Here is a 21,935-nt window from a genome sequence, read left to right on the forward strand (position 1 = left end):
TGTTCAAGTATTTGGGGTTTTTTTGTTTTGTTTTTCTGTCAAGTTTGGAGAGCTCTTTATATGTTTGATATAAGTCCTTTGTCAATAGGTGATTTGCAAATATTTTCTCCCAATCTGTAGCATGTCTGTTTATTCTCTTAACAGTGTCTTTCCGGAGAAGTCCAGTGTATCAAAATTTTTTTCTATGGATCTTGCTTTTGGTGTTATGTCTAAGAATTCTTGGCCATGTCTCACGTGATTACATCTAAAAGTTTTAAAGTTTAAATCTATGTTCATCTACGGTCTATTATCAGTTAGTATTTGTATAAGGTGTGAGGTTGGAGGGTTTTTTGTGGTTTTTTTTGCCTATGGATGTCCAACTGTTTGTTGAAAAGACTGCTGTCCCTTTCCATTGAATTACTTACACCTTTGTCACAAATCAAGTAGTAATGTTTACATGGGTCTATTTGCAGACTCTCCTGTCCCATTGATCTGTGTCTGCGTAACACAGCACCATCTTGATTACTGAAGCTTTATAGTGAGTCTCAAAATCAGGTAGTGTAATTCCTCAAACTGTGTTCTTTTCAGAATTGTTTCACTTACTCTGCTGGATTGTGATTGGAATTGTGTTCAAATATACCGATTAATTTCAGGAAAGCTGACACTGTTGCTGTGCCTACCAGCCCCTGAACACCATATGTCTTCTGCTCCCGCGACTTTACCTGGGAAACTAGTCTTCCTCCCAGGAACTTTTCAACACTTTCTTTGGCCACTGGTTTTTTAGAAGGTTTTGAAAGTAGGTGTTCCTTGACAGTCCGGGTGGGTCCCCTCAAAAGGAGGGTAAGGCCTGAGTGGTGGTCTGCTGACACCAACGTGGGGAAAAAAACCAACCAGAAACAGCTTAGTCCTCTGTCCTAGGCTGTTTTGTTTGTGGCTTTATACAAATAAAGGAACTCATTTGAAATTGGCTGTGCTTGACTAGTTTTCAAAAGTTTTAGTTAGCACAGTCACAGTATGTTTAAAATCTCTCCTCTACTTCTGACCCCAATCCTCAGCCCCCGAACTTCCTTGTCTTTTTAAGTAGTTCTAAAGAAAATCCAGGCATTTAAGAGAGGATGCTGCCATTTGCCCTGGTGTAAAAGGACCTTCAAGGTCACAAGTAATCTAGGTAATCCCTTTGTTCTGGGATCCTTTTGTTCCTACTCCCTCCTGCCCCCAAATGGGCAGCTGCTGTACCCTTTTCTTTCTCTGATATAACCTTTTTTTAAAAAATTTTTTATTGAATTTGTTAAAATATTGCTTCTGTTCTGTTTTGGTCTCGGCATGTGGGATCCCAGCTCCCCAGGGATGGAACTTGTACCCCCTGCATTGGAAGGCGAAGTCTCAACCACTGGACTGCCAGGGAAGTCCCCACTGGTACAGACTTTATGGGCTGCTTGAGGTGGTGTCAGGCCTTAGGCAGTACTTTGGTTGTGCCTTTCTGCATCGTGCTTTGCTTTGCTTCGCGTGTGTGGGTGGTTTTACCTTCATTATAAAGGCAGTACATATTCGCTGAGACATTAAAACAACATGGAAGCAAGAAGGCAAGAAAGACTCCGTCCCTCAGTGAACATGTGTACTTAACGTACGATGGGTGTCGTCCTGTTTTTCATCTCGTCCACATGTACAGCTTCCTTCATTCTGTAAGGACATCCTGCTAATTGATTTCTCTCTTGGTGGACATTGTCCCTTAATATAGTTTTACTTTCTTTAAAACTACATGAATGTAGAGTGAATTTATGTACATAAATAAATTTTGTAGATAAATGGGTTTTTCAAACACCAAAAATGTTTAATACTTTTAGAGAAATACTGCAGAAAATGGAACACTTACACCTGATTCAGTTGTTCAATGTACACATCATTCACTATGCCGGGCCCTCAGACAGCTGTGATTTGTGGAACTATTTGTTCCCACTCAGAATAGCCCATTTCTGTCCAGTTCTTGTCTCCCCCCCCACAAAAAAAATACAGCTTTATTGAGATTTTATATATCCTGCAATTCACTCATACAATTCAATGGCTTTTAATAAATATATTCACCCATCACTACAGTCAATTTACCACTCCAAAAAGAGACCCCTGCACTCCTTAGCCATCACCCTTCCACTCTCCCTCCCAGCTCTAGGCAAACACTGATCTGCCTTTTGTCTTTGTGGGTGTGCTTGTTCTGGGCACTTTATATGAATAAATGGCGCCATACAATATATGGCCCTTAGAATTAATGGGCATTTATGTTTTAAGTTTTTCTCTGTAAAAAATGGTGCTTCAGTATAAGAAATATGCTTGTATATATCTTTGGGCATGTATGCTAGTTTCTTTGGAATGGAATTCTAGAAATGGCATTTTGAGTGAAAGAATATTTGACTTTGGTTTTAATAAATACTGCCTTTGGGGAGAATAATTTGACTATAAATTTAGACTTTAGCCATTTGACACCACCCATTTTGTGATGTGAGACTTAATCTGGTAGATGAAAAGTGGTATTGTGTTAATTAGGAAAGTTGAGCAGATTTGTCATTTGTATTTCTTAAGAATTTCTCCTTGTTGTAGTTGCATTGTCTCTTTTGATTGTAGGATCTCTGTGTGTTCTGCATATTGATCCTTTGACTCCTGTGGGTTGCTGATACTTTCTGCCTTCATCCTGTAGCTGCTGTGCAGCTCCGTCTCTGCTGGGCTTGCTGGGACTTGTTTTTCCTTTCCACAAGTGGACTGCCCTACCCAATATAGCAGATAAGACCAGATGTGTAAGCAAGCAGCACAGACATAATTATAAGCTCCTCAGTCGTGCAGGGTGTACACCCCTCTCCATGCCCGGCCAGTGTTCACTCAGTCATCAGTCATGGTTTGTGGGACAGACATGATGGCAGTTAGCATGATCCTCTAAAAACAGATGATTTTTACATAATGAAGCCAAACTGAAGACCCCAAACAAATAGTTTTATTTAAGGAACACAGATTTATACGTGGCCTTCTTTGGGGCTTTATTTTCATATAACTAATTTAAATCAGGATTATTTAAGAGTACAGAGCTAACTGTCGGGTTTCAATACAGAGTCTACTTTGAATCCTCAGACTCTCCCCAGGGCAGGACCACCACCCGCAAGTGGGCTTTCAGCTCCCTTCATGGGGCAGGCATGGAGCCAATTCATATAAAAATCAAAATAAAACCAGAACACCGTTGTGGTATTGATTAAGCCACGGACGGTTTCATTGTTAATATGACCGAAGGAATTCAGAGAGTCACTGGAGGCAGCCCTGCCAACTTGGCAGGGGCAAGATAGCCCAAAACCACACCTCACGCACATCCTCCACAGGGCAGCAGAGGCGCTTCTGATGGGGCTCTGCTGCCTGTGATGATGAGGACAGGCTTGATCAGATGGCTGCCTGGGGCTGGCAGCCAGGGTCCAAGCACCGGCACCATCTCAGTTCTGACCCACCTGTTTTTTGGTTTTTTTTTTGGTTTTGTTTTGTTTTGTTTTTGTGGTACGCGGGCCTCTCCCGTTGTGGAGCTGGACTCGCAGGCTCAGCGGCCATGGCTCACGGGCCCAGCCGCTCCGCGGCATGTGGGATCTTTCCGGACCAGGGCACGCACCCGCGTCCCCTGCATCGGCAGGCAGACTCTCAACCACTGCGCCACCAGGGAAGCCCTGACCCACCTGTTATTGAGTGTCACAGTGCTTTCAGGGCCACCGGTGGTTTCCTCTTTGGTGGGACATAGGCTTGACGTGAGCATTCGGAGATTTTCAAGGCCCTGCCCACCCTCAACCTGGGCCTCATCTCCCACCTCCTCCCTTGCCCATTGCCTTGCTCCTGGTCACTCTGGAACTGTCTGGAATGTGCTTCTTCAGGATCTCTGCCCAGCCGGCTCCCTTCACTCTCTGGTCCTGGCCCGGATGTCCAAGGCCTGTGGCTGTTTTCCCCTCTGTCGCATTAGCCCTCTTGTGTGAGGGCTGCTTATCTGTTCCCTCCTGAAGCCCAGGGCGCAGCCTGCTCTTGACACATCAAGACACTTGGCAAATAGGGGGACTGACTCCTGTGAGAAGAGGGCACCCAGCCTCAGCCTCTACCTCCCAAGTTAGTCGTGTGTGGAGAAGACCAGTGTTAGGAAACAGTCGTTAGAATGTCGCCCTCCTTACTGTAATTGCAGGCAAATACGGTGTGCCCGGGGTGGGGGTGGGGGATGAAATCCTTGTAATGCAGTAGTGGATTAGAAATGATGTTTTTGAACCATAGTTCCAGTTTTCCACTTCTAAGAGGTTTCACAAGAGGGATTGAGGGCCGGAAAGCACTTGGGCACTTACTCATGGCCCACAGGCACTGTGGTCCTTGTCTGACTGGGGGGCGGGGGTGAGCTTGTTGGTGAATGGGCCCTGCTGCCTGGTCAGCACCTACTCCTTTCCACCCAGCGGCTGCCAGGACTGGTAAACCTGGGCGAGAGCAAAGACAGCTCAGACCTGCAATTTTGCTCCATACCTTTGTATCCTTGGTTCCCTCCAGGTTCTGCCCAAGGACTGGATCTGGATCTGTTCCCCAGTCTGTGCGAGGCCTGGCTTTGCCTGAGAATTCCCCCAAAGGGGACTGGAATTGACACAGAGCCATCGAGTTCTCCCACAGAATTGTAGGTTTTCTGGGGGCGTCCAAAGTTGTTTCCCAATGCCCTGGAGGTTCGGGTTTCTTGGGGAGTGTGATAGCTGACACCTGTGGGTCCTTGCTTTTGTGGAAGCCTTACCAGACCGCCCCCCCTCTAATCAGCTCAGCTTCTCAGCTGGGCTTAGTACGAGTGGTACATCTTCTGTCTCTCACCTTCAAGTTATCAGATGTCTCTTTGCTTCTTTGAGCTTAGAGCCAGGTTTTTTGAGGATCAGCACATTGGGAAATCGATTATATCTGAATTCTTGAAAATAAGTGATGGCGCTAGAAGAGTTCTCCTGAGCAGCGTGAGAACTGGGTGCAGGAGGCTGTGCAGCGCCACTTGGTAGTGGCTTTGGATGCGTTGTTGATCTTTGCCACTGGGAAAGAGCACTGCTTGTGGGAGCTCAGTGTGTGAGAGAGATGACCCTGACAGATGACCACACAGTTATACAGCGTGCTGCAGGACAAAATCATTGTACAGTTGTTTGCTTGTAGTGTCACTCAGATGGCCAAAAAGGAGGTGGTGGTGGCTGGGAAGAGTCATCTGTAGGGGATGGGTGAGTAGATCATGACATAATGGTATGGTGCTATTCGAAATCAAATCCATGTACGCATATCTGTATGGATCCTGAATTGGGATCCACGTATTGTGAATAGTAAAAGTGCTTGTACCTTGTGCACGTGTATGTACATGAACATTGGGAATGCCTTCCTTCTACTTAGACTCCGAGGCAGGGAGGTCACTATTTCCCTTTATTTATCACTGCACCCCTTGCCTTGCTTCTGTGAGCATTTCATTCATTGTGTAAAATCCTGAAGTAAAAATACCTGTCTCTTTGCTCAGGACCTGTACAAAAATGTTTACAGCCACTTTATTCATATGTAATGCCTCCAAACTGGAAGCAACCCGGATGTTGCCGCTGAGTGAGCAGATAGTGGCATGTCCTTGCCACAGAACCCTCTCAGCAGGAGAAAGGAATGCATTGTTGACATGAGTCTCAAGGGAATTGTGCTGTGTCAGAAGGTGCTCCGTAAGCTTACTTACACATGCTGTGTCCATTCTTCAAATGGCAGATTGTGGATATGGAGAAGATTGGCCATTGCCAGGGGTTTGGGGCGGGCACAGAAGGGAGGTGGGTGTGGCCGTAAAAGCACGCCCTGAGGGTCCTTGTGCTGGGCTGCTCAGTATCTTGAGTGTGGGGAACACACAGACCTCACATCATGAAATGCATGCAAGTGAATAGGAGGAGGATCAGTATATTGTCGCTCTCCCAGTTGTGATATTGCACTATAATTTTGCAAAATGGTGAGAGTAGGCATTTTTAAAGTATTTGTGGCTAAAGAACTTTTCACAGCATTGTGCCTCTTTGCTCAGGACTTCCTTCTTTATTTCTTCCTGACTGGTGCCTCTGGCTTCATTCAGGAGCTCCATCTAACATACTTTATTTCAGGGTGAGCAGTCCTCCTTAGGGAAGGGCCACTCCTGTCTCATGGAGGAAAAGCAAAGAGAGTAGCTGCTCCACAGCTTACAGGCCCAGGGCAACATCCCTCTCAGTCCAGCCGGGACCCTGGGTCCATCTGCAAACACCCCATCTGCCTGATCCCAGGCTGTGATCACTGCCTGAGAATGTTTATACAGCGCCCAGCACACAATAGGGACCAGTACTTGGGAGTTACTTATTTGTGAAATCCTGGGAGCAGACGTTAGATCCTTCTCACGTGCCCAGTGTTTCCTCTGCTGCTCCTGCCCCAGCATAGACGCCAGCCCTCTCTCCCAGGCCGGCCCCTCCTGAGGAGCTGTGCTCTGTGCACCCGCCCAGTGTCTGTGTGGGAGACTTTGTTTCGTATCTCAGCTCTAAGCTGCCTTGCTCTCTACCTTTAATTATGTGAGAATTTCACACATGCTTGTATGGATGCTTCATGCCGAAAATTTTCCTGTATAAGTTTAATAGCTATATTCCTTGCCTCTTAGGCTTGAGGGTTTCTTATGTTCTCTTTTTAAAAATAAACTTGAAATTTTGGGTTAATTTTAGATGTACAGTAAAGTTAGTAGAGTGTGTTCCCATGGACCCCTCACCTGGTTTCCCCCACTAGCAACTTACATCAACACCTGAGGGAACTAGTAACTCCAGACTTCTTTCTCCCACACTGATACTCTGTGTTTTGAAGGTGGTCGTGTAAATTGATGAGGTTGTTTGAATATGCTTCTGGCCCTAATTTTGTGGGGAGCTTTTTTTAAAAAAAAAAAAAAGAATTCTGAGGGAGAGCTCCTGGAGATTCTGTGCAGTCACTCTGATGTAGCCAAGAGAACCCTCCCCGCCCCCCCCCCAGAAGATTCTGCTGCTGAGCCATGCAGACATGGCAGGGAACCATGGGCTTGTACCAGAAGGTGATTCAGGAGCTCAGAGTGGGGGCCTTACGCCACTGATGGATTTTCAGAACCAATATGCCATTTCTGAACACTCCTTCTGCAGTATATTTGGACTTGCAGAAAGATATCAGTGTTCTAATTTACCTTGATAACCCCTATTTTATGTAATATTCTTTAAAATGGATTCAGTGCCAGGAGAGAGGAGAGGAGGAGGACCAAGCAGAAGTCTGGGGGTTTTGACTTGGAAGTCAGGGTGAACTGGTAGACTGGGGCTTAAAATGTGCTGGTTAGGCTCTGCTTGACCAATTCAGGGACCGAGTGTTGGCCCATGGCCTCTGGTAATCCATGTGTTCTGCCCTTTTAACTGAGCCATGGTTTTGCTCACTGGATTGTATTACTAGTTGGGACTTTTTTTTTTTTTGCGGTACGCGGGCCTCTCACTGTTGTGGCCTCTCCCGTTGCGGAGCACAGGCTCCGGACGTGCAGGCTCAGCGGCCATGGCTCACGGGCCCAGCCGCTCCGCGGCATGTGGGATCCTCCCGGACCAGGGCACGAACCCGTGTCCCCCTCATCGGCAGGCGGACTGTCAACCACTGCGCCACCAGGGAAGCCCACTAGTTGGGACTTTTGAGGAGAAATCTGGGGGGCTGAGTCGAGAGTGACTCTGGGGCATGGCTGGATCTTCGTGGCCCAGGTACCTCCTGGTGGCAGCATATAGACTCTTAGTTGGAAGACCGTGAGGTGGGTTTAATGGGGTTGTTTGGTTCCCTCTACCCAGCCTTTTGGGGAGAGGTTTGAGAAATATTTGTGAAGTGATAGAAAATGTCAAGGCCAACAATTTGGAATTTTCTATTTTTCTCATCCAGGAGTGAGATTCAGGTGCTAAATCAGCACCACATCATTTCCATAGCAATTGGCCAGTGTTCTTTGGGGTCAGCAGCTCTGGGTTGTGACATCACAAACAGAAGTCTGTGGGGAGAAAAGCTGGATGTAAGCACAGGCATCCTCAGTAAAAGAGGAGGAAATATAGGCTTTGTAACTAAACAAGGGAGCCTTTTGTGTTTCTGAAGTCACTCTTTAAAAAAGGTATTTTGTGCCACATATATATTAAAATATGCCTCTGGTACTTATCACAAGGTTGTTGTCAAAAGGCTTACCAATTGTGAGTAATGGAAATGAACTCCTTTCGTATTTCTGGGTGTCATGTATATATTTCGGAATGATAATTGCTCTCCTCCCCTCCTTGACATTTAAGTATATCAGAGACCTTTTTGTCTATGTGTTTGAGGCATACCATATTGTCATTGGTATTTGCAACTGTGTGTGTCAAAAAAATTAGTGTTGTAGTTCGTATTTGGCCAAATGAGAGTTAATACATTGGGAAAATTCCAACTAGGCAGGATATAAAATTCGGGAACAGGATCACTTTATATAGAGTGATAAATATATGTACGTGCCAATCTTGCACTTCTTCCTTAATGATAAAGACAGCCTTATCGTTTAGGATATTTCGGAAGCTTAATACAGATTGTGGTATCAGGCGCTTTTATCATTTAATTCTGGTCCGGGGACTTACCGTGTCTTAATTAAAATTTTAATCCTCTTGTTGAACTAACTCATTTTTATGAGAAGCTTTTTTTAACTGGATATTCAGTCCCTTAGGAGCTAGACTTGAGTTGCCAACCTTTTCTCCAAGGGTCCCATGGCAGTTGGTTGGGAGGGCCTGTTGCTCGACAGGTTCCTCATGTACATGCTGGGCCAACCAGGAGCTTTTTGCAGTTTCACAGCCACCAGCCTGGACCACCGTCTCCAGGCCTGTGAAGGGTGGAAAATTGGTCAGCCCAGCAGGAATGTGTACCCATCGTGTGTAAAAGATGGGACATTGCTCAGGAGCACCTGGTTCAGCTGCAGAACCCTACTTGCCTTGCCTTTTAGGAGCCACCTGCAGAGAAACCTTTGTCATTTTTGCATTCGTGCATTATAGACCATGTTTTAAAGCTCTTGCCGTAGGCTGGATTTGAACTGAGGAACTAAATTAAAAGTACCAGGCCTACGTCAAGCAAATTACTTTAAGATTTATAGTGCATTCATGTGATGTGTGTGTGTGTCTGCAGTGAAGAATCACTCTACTGCTGCTTCTACAGAACCTCTTACTAGTTTGTGTTCTCCCAGTGTTTGCTTATTGGTATAAAGGGAAATGAGAATGTACACACTCTTATTCCATCACAGTCTCTCTCTTTTATAGCAAGGGTTGCATATGATGATATATATTGCTTGGTACCTTAATTTTTAAAAACTTTAATATAACTCAGAACATTTCATATAGGTACACTGAGAACCTTAAAAAAACCTGCTGCATAATATTCCATTGGTGGAATGTGCTGTTTATTTCAAAGGCCTTCATAGGGTTTTTCCTCATAAAATATTTTGTGTGATGGTTTGAGGTGGTTAATATATATGCGCATATATTTATTTATTTATTTATTTATTGGCGCCACACCGCAAGGCCTGCAGGATATCTTAGTTCCCTGACCAGGGATTGAACTTGGGCCCTCGGCAGTGAAAGTGCAGAGTCCTAACCACTGGATTGCCAGGGAATTCCCTGAAATGGTTAATTTAGGAGGGTAAATGTGGAAATTCTGTCAAAGCACCCAATGTTTCATTTTGCTTTTTAAGCATATAAGTTTTAGAGTTTAGAGTTCAAGCTAGTTAAGCAACAGGAAAAGGAATTTCTCCTTTCCCTACTTCCCTCCCCCAGTTTTTCTGTCAGGATGTCATGGTTGAGGGGTCAGTTTAAAATTTTATGTTTTCATAGACAGCTTTTAACACAATTGCTAATTAACTGTATATATTGATATTTAATAAAACAAAAGTATCAGGAGTGGCAGTGGTCTAAATTTGAGTAGTAATACCTGTTTCTTAGCTTCCAAGGATTTCTAACGTGTGTTTTGAGATGCTTAAGAAGGAAAATCGGATGGTTTATATTCAGGAATTATTTGAGAAAAGTAACCTGACAATTGGAGTTTGGAGTTTGTCTAGAGGGGAAAGGGGAGGGTGCTCTCCATGGTGCTGAATCAGATTGACTGCTGATCCTAATGGTGTAAAGGCTCTGAGTATTGGAGTCCAAGGACACAACTGTGCAGCTATTTAAAAAACCACATCTCCTGTTTGTAGTTGAGACACTTAATTTCTATTGGAGTGTCTGATTTACCAAGGAATGCCGACTGTACAGGCAAACAGAACAGCATTAGTTGCAGTGAGCTATTCTGACATGCTGGAAGGACAGGATTTAAATGTGAAGTATGGGCAGTAGAGGCTATTTAAATCCTAAATCCCGCCAAAGCCTTTTTAAAATTCTTCTTTTAAACCGTGGACCTATGTCAAAATAAAGGTCATCGCAAATGGAGCTGATTATTGTGAGGTGTAATGTGTTTTCAAGTCCCATTTAGCATTTTGAAAGAAACAAAGGTTTATATTTAGTAAACATACTAGTAAATACTTTTTGGGTTAAAGTGCAATTATTTGGGCACAATTGGAACTTAATAGTGACTGGAAATTGTCAGAGTACAAGTATATATATATATTTTTAATCTAATTCAAGCCATGAAGGTAAAAATTATGGAATTTCTTTGTTTTCTTTAAAGCTGGAGATGCAGATGACCCACCAAGAATTACTCAAAACCCTGTTATCAACGGGAATGTAGCCATGAGTGATGGGCACAACAACACAGAGGAAGACATGGAGGACGGTAAGTACCTGGGCTTTGTTCACGCGCATTGGGCAAAAAACTGTCGGAAACAGACATTTCTTCCTTGAGTACTTCTGAGTTTCTTAAGAGTAGCTAGTTTTCAGGAGGTTGTATCTGAGGATAATTTAGGAGCCTGTTTTGGTTTCAAATTTCAAGGTTGCCTACAGATTTCAAGGTAAGTTGATTTTCCCCAGCCTAGGAGAGAAGGTTGAAATACAGGAGTTTGTAATAGATGGGTATTTGCTCAGGCCTACAATTAATTTTCCAGCCACTCCTAGTATTCAGAACACAAGTATATCTTACTGTCCTTTCCTTCTCGTCTGCAGCACGATACTTCTAGACACTGGAACGTGGCTTTCCATTGCATTCTTATTGTAGCAAGTATATCAGTTGTTTGTAGCTAATAATCTCTCCCCACTCCGGTTAGGTGCAAAACCAGAATCGAGCTTTGGGCTTTGTCCCCCAGACTGACTTTTGGTCTTTATCTTCTCTGTGGAAAGTGTATGCATTTGTACGTGCATGGACATTTTGTGCCTAGGAAAGCCTTTCTTTTGAGGCTATTTCTTCGCTGTAATTTATTAGACTGTGTGACCTGTGCATTTGCCAGGTCGAAATCATGAGAAGGTAGCAGCCAGTAATCACTTTATGCAGCCCCTGGAATCTTGCAGTGTAATATGAAACCATGTTCTGTCAAAAGCATGTCCATCAATCCTCATGAGGGTTGTGTCCTTCCCAGGGGTGTAACGGGGCAGTTGAAAGAAACCATCAGTCACGGGCTGCACCACCAGAAGGACTGCTGTTCAGACCTCCTGCCAAAAGTTCAGCCTCCATGAGAAACTGCAGCCGTAGTTGAGAGTTCTCTCACAGTGCGGTTTACCCCTGGCAGCTGGCTGAGGCAATATCTGAGGAAGGTAAAGAGGCGTGGTCTGACCCGCTGCTTTGTTACCTGTGGAGTGCACTTTCCACCGCAGATGAGGGCAACGGTGTGGGTGTGGTCTCTTGGTTGCTGGGCTCTTGGTTTTATTTCAGACCCTGGAGATGCCAAAAGAGGTTCAGAGAGTGCAGTTGGGAAGGCATGACCAGGTCTGATGTACCAGGCGTGAGTCAGGAATCGATTGTAGTCTCTCCTGGAGCAGTGAGCGGTCCAATCCAATCAGAGCCCTCCCAGTCTGGTTTCCACAGAGCAATTTCATTCTCGTTTTTCCCCAGGTGTTTTTACGGGGAGGGCTTGGGAGGAGATAGATGTGGATAAAAGGGCAGGTTCTGTTGGCCTCTGATGCCTTTTTTGGTGGATACTTCTTTGTTGGAAGGGACTGTCCTGTGCCTTGTAGGATGGCAGTGTCACCTGTCACCACCACCACCACCCCACCCCACCCCACCCCCTGTGCAGTCGTGACAACCGAAAATGTCTCTAAACATGGCTAGAAGTCTCCTGGGGGCCCCAGATTGCCTCATTTGAGAATCAATAAGGAGATCATAATGTACATAAAATCCCTTTTGAGGCAAATTTTACTAAATTATTGGTAGTAAATAATGGTGCTATAGAACCTAAAAGTAGAAATGCTCCTACTGCGAATTACCAGACGGGAAAAGCATGTTACAGGAGAAAGTAGAAGTGATCTTCAGTAACGCTTTGTTCCTGGCCTTTCTAAAGGCCCAGGGTCAGGAGAGAGAAAGATCGTATCTATGGCAAGGGGGGTGGGAGGGAGATGGTTCTGTTTCTAGGAGTAGAAGCCTTCGTTTACAGCAGCGTTTTCCCAGTAGTGATAGGTGTTTTGAAACACTTAATGGCAGGATATGTGCGTTGTGAAAAGTGATCAGAAAAATCTAGGAAGTTTGAGGAGTGCTGGCTTAAGCATGTTTCTTAAAGTACGTCTAAGCTGTCAGCCTCCTAACATCTTTCTTCAAAAGACTTTTTTTGTTAATGATTCCCCAAGCCTCTGAACGTTAGAATCTGTTTTTGCTGAATCTCCTTTTAACATCTTTGGAGGGCACACAGTATGGGAAACACTGAGTTAGAATCTGATTTTTACAGAGAGGCCTTCTTAGTAGGGGGAGTTTCTTACACAGTAGTTGAGTGGCTAGCAACACAGGTTGGAAAAATGTTTAGTAGAGGTAGAGAGTGATTGTTGTAGATCTAGATTGTTGGTACCCGTGAAAAAAAACTTATTTCTGGGAATTAACTAGGATTTGCAAAGACTTGTATTAGAATGAATAATCGATGTTTGATACAGTTACTGCAAGAGCGCCATTTGGGGAAACCTCAGGCCTGCCATTTTTTTAAAAAGACCTAAAGTGGTGGGTTATCGAGATTTCTGACAAGATGTGTTGAGGGCAGCAGGTAGCACGAGCTTGCCATCCTGTCATTTGCGATAAGATGCTGGAGTAGGTGAGTCAGTGCTCTGTGGTGTTCAGGCAGGTTAGAGTCTCTGTTTGGATGAAACACTAATCCTGCAGGATACAAGGTATCCTTCATAATCCCAAGTATACTACTTTTACCAAAAAAAAAAAAAAGTTTTGTTTTGAAGCAATTATAGATACAGAGGAAGTTGCACAAATAGTACATGGAATCCCGAGTACCCTCCTCCCATTTTTTCATGTAGCTCCCTTAGGGGAGGGTAACAAGGCTGGCCCTATCTGCCAGAGATGGGTTTCACGTCTTCTTCTCTTTTGTAGACCCTCCTGTCTTGACCTGGTATTTAATACAGGTTTTCAGTTATTCAGTTAGTTATGAAGAGTTTGCAAGGCAGCTATGCTCACCTCTATACCACCAACGCCACACAGTATGAAGAGCTTGGAGCTGTGGGGTGGTGACATTTTTATTCACATGAAATCTCATGTTAAACTTCCTCATTAGCATACTTTGGAAGATAATCCTGTGCCTTGAACATGAGGCAGAATCTCACATCTAGTGTGTGATTCAGCAAGTGTGAACTGCACATGGGGGCCAGGGTGGCGCCAGGTTCAAGACCCAGAGCCTTGGCCTTGGAGGGCTAGCCCGCTTCTGGATGCCTGCTGTGCTGAGCTCCCCATCGTGTGGTCCTATTTAATGTTTAAGATAAATTGAGGAATTTGACTAAAGGGTCGGGAGGAAGAGCAAAAAGGCATTTATGATGTGTATCATTTTTTTGTCTGTATAAAACTAATCCTACAAAGACCTGAATGGTAACTGACAGTCAAGTAGGTGAGTTGGGGGGGGGGGGCCTTGCGACATGATGTCCTTAGGTCCCAGGAGTGTGTCCTGCCATCACTGTACAGCAGGCCGGGTTTATTGGGCTCTGCGTTTGGTCACCTAAACTCTAGGATGGCAGTTTACAAACCAGAGGCAGGGTCACTGTGCTCAGTGTCCAGATCTTGGGTACTGAGATCCCCTGTGCTCACTTCTTAACACCTTGGATGAGATAAGCCACTTAACCTCAGCAGGCCTCGGTTTCTTCATCTGTAAAGTGGGAATTAAGTAACACCTGCCCTTGCCTACCTTGTGGGGTTTAGATGCTGCCCAAATATGATTTGTGTGGCTGTGGAGGAGTGGCCCACTCTTCTCCTCAGCCATTCTGGACCTCATTCTCTGGAACAAGTTGCTTGTCTTTTCCGTGGACTCTCATCTGTGCAAGGGATGAGGGTAATACCTGCCCCTTGAGGAGGCTCGAATGCAAAACGCACCCATCCAGCTGCTCTTCCTTTGAGGGCCTCTCTGCTAACAGCTGAGCCAGGTTACGGGTAGTAAAAAAAAAAAAAAAAGATGGGGACGGAGAGCCTTTAAACGAAGATAAAAGCGCTGTTACACATCCTTTTGGGTTTTATTTCTTTGGTAAAGAATACTACCCTCTCATGAGGACTGATGGACATGTTTTCTTAAGAACAAATTCAGTCACAGTGGAGGCAGTTCTGTGTGCGGAGAAGTCTGCACCGCAGTGACCTGAGTGAAGTGTAGAGACGGGCTGAGGGCACAGACCTGCGAACCCCACTTTGTGCGTGGGGTCAGGGATGTCAAAGTAGCACCTGCTTCTCAGCCAGAGAAGGCCTTCCTGTTATTCTATAGACCAAGTGTGGCCCTTGGCCCCTGGGCCTGTGAACTGTCCCCAATCTGCCACGAGATAGGCACAGAGAGAGGAAGCGCTTAGAAACTTGTATAGCAATTTGGCCTTCCTGCGGCAGTTTTATTATATTTTATAAAAGTGCTGGCCGGTAACAGGTTGGCGGGTGGCCTTGGGAGAGCTGCTCCCCTCACGGGGAGAGCTGGAGAAGCATGGACACTGCTGGGTTTGTCAAAACTAATCCACAGCCTGGGTCACTTGAAAGGAATAGTCAGCAACAGAAAAAGCTGGAATTCCAAGTGTGACTTTTAGTTGAATTTGTATCAGTGCTTTGCATTTTATTGGAGGAAATCTTGATTTCTTAAATTGGCCTTTGGTCTTGCTGAGTAAATTTAATAGTTCATTTTGTTCACGTCAAAAGGAATGCCAGTTTCTTCTTTTTTTCAAATAATTCCCCTTAGAGAATCTAGTCTGATATTTCACCAAAATTGTGAACTAATGAAGTTAACATTTATTTTTAGCTAACTTCTTAGGAATCTTCTTATCTCTAAACAGTGCTGCGCTTCCCAGGAATGGCTGTCGCCCACTCCTCGGAAGTTCTTGTTTGCCTGCAAATTCATGTTTCTTCTCCACACTCAGCCCAAGTCTCAAGCCCTTTTCTTTTCCTCCTCAAGTCCTGTCCTTGAACAGATGTGACGTGAGAAGTTTTACTCCTTTTCTCCAGTCTCTCCACTCACTGCGGATTACTTGGGAATTAAGACAGAGTAGAATAGACATTCTTAATCACACTGAGCTCGTCTGGTGGGGAATGCAGGTGTGTGTTGCTAGCCCTCTGAGTTTGGGATTTCATTTACACAAACTATATGTCATCTCACAGTTTTAGATTGTTACTAAATTGGAAATGATGCTATCCTTTCCCCAAAGGGTTAGATTTTAGCAGTTGAATATAGAATGGTTAACCCAGGTTTGTGCTGCTTTCAGTGTTGTCTGACAATGCCGGGCTTGGTGATTGACAAAGCGTTTTCTTGCAGACACGAGTTGGCGCTCCGAGGCAACCTTTCAGTTCACTGTCGAGCGCTTCAGCAGACTGAGTGAGTCGGTCCTTAGCCCTCCGTGTTTTGTGCGAAATCTGCCATGGAAGATTATGGTGATGCCACGCTTTTATCCAGACAGACCACACCAAAAAAGCGTAGGATTCTTTCTCCAGTGCAATGCTGAATCTGATTCCACGTAAGACAGTTTAAATGATGCAATTACAAATCCGCAAGTAGTTCTAGTACATTATTGGAAGCCAAATTGGCCTCTTTGAATTTTGGATTTCTCTTTGAATTCCCTTTCTGCCTTTACATAGTCATTTGATTTTAAGTTATATTAAATACAATTTCCTCTTTAAAACTCACTGGTAGGTACTATATCCAAACTAGAAAAGGTGTATATTTTTCTTGCAAATAAACTGAACTTTGTGTGTTAGAATCTACCTGCCCGTGGAACATGGAATCAGGGCCTATCTGGACTAGCTGACTGCTGGATTACCAGGTGTATTTCTTATTCTACCAGTAACTGCTAGGGGGGGAAATTGTAGTTAAGGAAAATTCTTCAGGCAGACATCCTCACTGTATGTTAACCAATTTCTATGGGTTATTCAGAAAGTTAAAATTAAAAAGCAAAGTGTCGCTGTTCAACGTTTATCAGAAGCACAGTTGAGAGATTGAAGGGATGGATTCCAGATCACTGTCACCCTTTCTCATTCCACATCCATGAACCCACAGGAAAGCTGCTTCCTTGACCATGTCTCCCTGCCACCGCAATTATGGCCCTTGGCACCCTTGATGAAGATGTTCCCCAAAGGGCGCTGGTTCCAGCTGTTCTGCCAAAGCTTTCATTTTCCTCTTTACTTGAGTGTTTAAGAAGCCAGTTTTATGGGGCAGTCAGGGCCTTGGCCAAATTTTTACTTCTTGTGTTCCGTTCACATTATGATCTGATCTGATGAGCGTTGAGGCTGGATTGGTTTTATTAGTCTGACAGACAACTTGAGCCTGAACGGTAGTTTGGGAAACATCCAGCAGCCCATGTCCAGCGATGGCATCCCGAGCGAGCGGCATCCCCGCGGGAACAACACTGCCCTTGCCCTTGTTCTGATGAGTCTGCAGTCGAAACATTCCTTTATAAAAAGCTCAGTCTAATGAGTTCAGTCAAAACCTTCCTTTATAAAAGCTCCACTTTAAGTTGGTTTTTAAACATTTTACACGTTGATCCAGGGACCCTTTTGGGGTCTGCCCCAAACAACCGCACCTGCAGTTATTCTCGGGTGGTGGCATCCTTGCTCAGAGCCCCCTATACAGCCTGGTGTGGAAGCCTCACAGCACCTGAGGGGGGCAGGAGTGACACTTATTAGTAGAGCCTACAGCTTTAGGTCTGTTCACCTAAAAAATAGCTTTATCATCATTCTTCTATTCAAGTAATAGCCGTATTAGCTACTAGAACTATTATCTGACCAAAAAGCTATTGTCTCTTGTAAAATCTAAGGACAGTATTTAAAGTTCAAACACTTGTATTTTATAGATACCAGTAAAAAACTTGAAACCTTTTAGAAATTAAAAAGACATAGGGGCTTCCCTGGTGGCACAGTGGATAGGAATCTGCCTGCCAACGCAGCGGACACAGATTCGATCCCTGGCCCGGGAAGATCTCACATACCGCGGAGCAACTAAGCCTGGGCGCCACAACTACTGAGCCTGAGCTCTAGAGCCCGTGAGCCACAACCACTGAGCCTGAGCTCTAGAGCCCGTGTGCCGCAACTACTGAAGCCAGCACGCCTAGAGCCCGTGCTCCGCAACAAGAGAAGCCACCGCAATGAGAAGCCCACGCACTGCAACGAGGAGTAGCCCCTGCTCACCGCAACTAGAGAAAGCCCGCGCGCAGCAGCGAAGAACCAACACAGCCAAAAATAAATAAATAAAATTTTAAAAATTAAAGAAAAAAAAGACATAAAGCATTGAGTTAAATCACTCCAGATCACACAAGGGCACCGCCAGACCCTCTTCACATTTTTTTCTCCATTAAAGATAATGTGTGTCCCTTTATTCCATCTAAAAAATAGAAGGAAAAAATATGGGAGGTTTTGTGTGCTGTTTTAAAAATTGTGTAAAAGTCAGGTAAATCTGTCGACTGAGGCTTAGATTGTCCTCCCTGAACAGGTCTTGGTCCTGTCATGCACAAGCGGTGCTGAAGATCATAAATTACAGAGATGATGAGAAGTCGTTCAGCCGGCGTATCAGTCATTTGTTCTTCCATAAAGAGAACGATTGGGGATTTTCCAATTTCATGGCCTGGAGTGTAAGTAGTAACAATGTACTCAGACTGAATAATCTGAGCGTTGTTCTTTGTTCCCTAATTCTCCATTCTTCACATCCATCTATTCATTATAGGATCAAAATGTTTGCTTTGTAAGTTGGATAGGTAACTGAAAACGTGTTTTCTCCAGTTTCCTACGTCAGGTTTTTAGCAGCCAACAGGACTTCATCTCGGTGTTTTGGTCAAACATTGTAAGGTAGTTTATAGCCTTCCTGATAGGCTAGGTTTCCTTTAAAAGAAATAATACTGAGGCAGGCATAGTGCAGGGTGGTTTCCTGTAACCAGTGAATTCTCAAGTCAGCGCGTTTGGGCTGCTTTTGCAGAGGTGGAAGCCAGTAGGACTTAGGAACGCCCTGCTCAGCTCTCTAGTGGGTTCTCGTCAGCCTCCCCAGACCCTGCCTGCTGAGTGGATGCTGAGCCCCTGACACCTCCCATTCCTCCAGGAGACATCCAAGCTTTTGCTGTTTTCATTCAGAGAACATTATTTAAAACAAGCCAAAGCACTGCAAAACTAGAAGCACAATTTAGGTGTTTTGAAAAAGTAGTATTTTAATTGATTAAGTACAGGGTAATTGTTTGGAATGAAGTGAGCGTTTGCGGGTTCTTATGCAAGTTGGATATTCTTATTTTTTTTTTATAGGAAGTGACTGATCCTGAGAAAGGATTTATAGATGATGACAAAGTTACTTTTGAAGTCTTTGTACAGGCGGATGCCCCCCATGGAGTTGCGTAAGTTTTCCTTTAATTGGATGCTATTAAGAGATGTTGTGAATTCTAGTGAAAGGAGCAGAGGTGCATATATACAGCAGATAAGCACCCTCTGTGTGCTCATCCCTTGGCACACAGACCAGATCAACGGACGTGTGCCAGCTTCACGTTCATGCCTTTGTGTGGCGGATTTATTGAGCAGTTTCTATGTGCCAAACACTCTGCTGGGCTCTAGGAATATAATTATGTTGAACAAGGCAGCCATGGTTTTCTGTCCTCGAAGAACCTCCAAGACCACTCGGGCAGAGGAGTTGACGGCAGTAACTGCAGCAGCAGATGTGCTGTTATTTTGTGGTGTGGATGGCGCTGGGAGGAGAGGGTTCCGTCCCTGGGTCCAGGCGGTCTGTGGGCAAGAGCACGGTGTCGGCCTTGAAGAATGTGTCGGATGTCCTTGAGGATGTCCTTGATTGATAAGGAATGACCGGGGGAATTTGGAGGTGGGGAGAAGGGTGTGAGTAAGGACACCTGGCAGGGAAGTTTGAGGTGGGCGGGGCACTAGGAGAGTGTGAAGAGGGCTGAGATGGTGCCTTGGGATCAGGTTGTAGACGAGCAGGACTCTTAAGGCCAACGAGCGAAGAAATAAAGTGCAGCCTAGGTGGGAAGGAGTCAAGTGTAGGCGCCCCTGTCTCTTCCCGTTTTTTTTTCTCTTCCCACGTGGCCCTCCTCTGGCATGAGTGCGTAGGCTGACCCGGGTGGGATGGGCAGCCGACAGCCCAGAAGGGCGGTCAGGTCATTCAGTCCAGGTCCTGGCTAAGGTGGCCTGCATGTGGCCCTGGGAAATTTTAAAACAAATAAGATTTATTAGTTTTCATATTCATTGGGCTGATATCAGAGGAATCAGGCTTTTCTTGAGTAGCCTTTTGGAAACATACCCTTGAATTGTATTCAGATACCAGGAGTGGGGGGTAAAAAGGTGGTATTTCTAGTTAAACTTTTTGTGGGGTTTTTCCCCTTCCTTTAGAAAACATTCCCCCTATGCTTATGATACATCTTTTGACTAAGAAAGTAGATTGGGTTTTTCAGACTTACCAATCAAAACAGGTATCTTGGTTCAGTCTTGCAAAAACCTCTTACCCCCGGCATCAGAGTCCTGCTGGCCTGAACTCACAGTAAATGTCTAGCACTGGTCACACATTTGCACCGTGCACAGAGGGGGAGGGGATAGCGCTGGGGAGGGCTGTTCTGCTTCCTGTTAACTCTTGGGGGCGAGAGAGTACAGACTGTTCTCTCTCCTAACCAACCACCTGTATAACAGAGTAAAGGGAAACGGCTCTTGGAATTGAGGTCTGAACCTGCCGGTATGCATGCCTGTCCTTCTCCGTGTACGGGACGCTACAGAAAAGAGGGGTTTCGGCTGTTTCCGTCCCGCCTTGTGCTGACTACACGTGTGAGCCGATGTGTGTGTGAGGGAGCCACACTGGGACTCAGTTTGATAGAAATAGACTTGAACTCCTCTCTGAGAGTGCTGCTCTGGGTAAATGATGGCACTGCTGCTGTCAGCACACCGCGCGGAGGCCGCCTCTCCGGTGCCGGGCTGAGTTCGCACTGGCCCACGTGCTTGAGCAGACAAAACTGGTGACTGCCGGAGGGAGCCGTGTGATAACTGCCAGCCTGGCAACGAGTTATTCACTTGGAGGCGGGTGCTCGGACGTCGTCACCCCGTGTCAGGATGGTGGGAAGGAGGTGGTGGTGCAGAGCAGTGAGGTGCCGGCCCCCAGTCCCCTCGCCCACACACGTTGCAGAAGCAAGGAGGTGTCCTGTGCAGTTTTCCCTCAACCTCAAACTGATCTTGTAGGTGGGATTCAAAGAAGCACACGGGCTATGTCGGTTTAAAGAATCAGGGAGCGACTTGTTACATGAACAGCCTGCTGCAGACTTTATTTTTCACAAACCAACTGCGAAAGGTAAATGGATGGTGTTTCTCTCCCTCAACCTTCCACCCACCCTTTTCTCTCAAGTATTAAGGGGCAGGCAAAGCCCCGTCACCAGACTTGTCTCTTGCCGCGTCTCCAGGGAGGCCCCTGCTTTATGCTTATACATAGCTCTATTCCTCAGTGTTCGGACGCTTGTGAAGCTAACTTAGGTGATGAAAAGTTTACCACAGCCGACAAACCTAACTTTATTGGGCTAGAAATAATAAAGGCTTTTTTTAAAAATATGAAAGTCATTAGCAGCAACATTTGAAAAGTTTTATATTAAAATTGATTAGTTGAAAAACCCCTGGTCAGGAATCTTAATTTTTCACTTACTATAGCTAAAACTTCTAAAAAATATAAAATCTAACGGAGGATAGTTACTTGCCCTTTAGGAATGCCGTGCAAGCAGGGGAGCAGCGCAGGCAGCACACACTCCTGGTGTTGGGGGGACCATTGGCTGGTCTGCTGGCGTGTCCTTTTCGCACCATTCTTCCAGGCAGCGTTAATTACCAAGATAGGATGATATCTTGGGGATAGTTGAGTGTGGTTAATTGCAGTAGCATTGAAGTTCCATCAACTCTTTTGTTCAAAGTCATGTTAAGTTAAAAAATGTTGCTCTGCTCTAAGAAGTATGAAATAGAAGTGGTTCTCATTGGATGGTGAGCCTTAAGTCATTTTTAAAATTCTTTTTTCACTGTCTTGATTTTTAAAAGACCTTTTGACCCTTTGGGGGGGGATAGTTAAAAGCCCTACCCAACTGCCTTCGTCATTGTGGTGTTAGAAATGATACTTTCACATAAAATTCCATTTTTATTTCTGAATCAATTCTTTTAGGCTGTGTACATGATGCCGACAGAGGGCGACGATTCATCCAAAAGCGTCCCTTTAGCATTGCAAAGAGTGTTCTATGAATTACAGCACAGTGATAAGCCCGTAGGAACAAAGAAGCTGACCAAGTCGTTCGGGTATGTGTTGGGAGACCTGTCCATTCTGCTGCTCGAGGGCTGAGTTAGTGGACGGGGAAGGGTTGAGAGCAGAGCTCAGGCACTTGAGTATGTCAGGGCATTTTATCAGTGTCCTTTGTTTG

At 45.1% G+C, this 21,935-nt stretch overlaps 1 protein-coding gene across 2 annotated transcripts in view; it reads left to right on the plus strand.

The window, feature by feature from the left end:
• The window catches only part of USP7 (ubiquitin specific peptidase 7), a 56,854-nt gene that overhangs the window by 14,893 nt on the left and 20,026 nt on the right, over positions 1-21,935 (plus strand). Inside the window, exons 1-7 of one of the 2 annotated variants that reach the window (XM_027117433.1) lie at positions 10,666-10,773; positions 11,510-11,684; positions 15,842-16,040; positions 18,008-18,146; positions 18,805-18,893; positions 20,728-20,836; positions 21,683-21,813. In XM_027117433.1, coding sequence (XP_026973234.1) covers positions 15,955-16,040; positions 18,008-18,146; positions 18,805-18,893; positions 20,728-20,836; positions 21,683-21,813 — 554 coding nt within the window. In that variant the 5' untranslated portion in view covers positions 10,666-10,773; positions 11,510-11,684; positions 15,842-15,954. Of the gene's footprint in view, positions 1-10,665; positions 10,774-11,509; positions 11,685-15,841; positions 16,041-18,007; positions 18,147-18,804; positions 18,894-20,727; positions 20,837-21,682; positions 21,814-21,935 lie in introns of those variants that run through there. The other variant, XM_027117432.1, reaches the window with a different exon arrangement.

This window comes from Aethalodelphis obliquidens, unplaced genomic scaffold, assembly GCF_003676395.1.
Source record: "Aethalodelphis obliquidens isolate GAN/ISIS:26980383/991018 unplaced genomic scaffold, ASM367639v1 scaffold18, whole genome shotgun sequence".
NCBI lineage: Eukaryota > Metazoa > Chordata > Mammalia > Artiodactyla > Delphinidae > Aethalodelphis > Aethalodelphis obliquidens.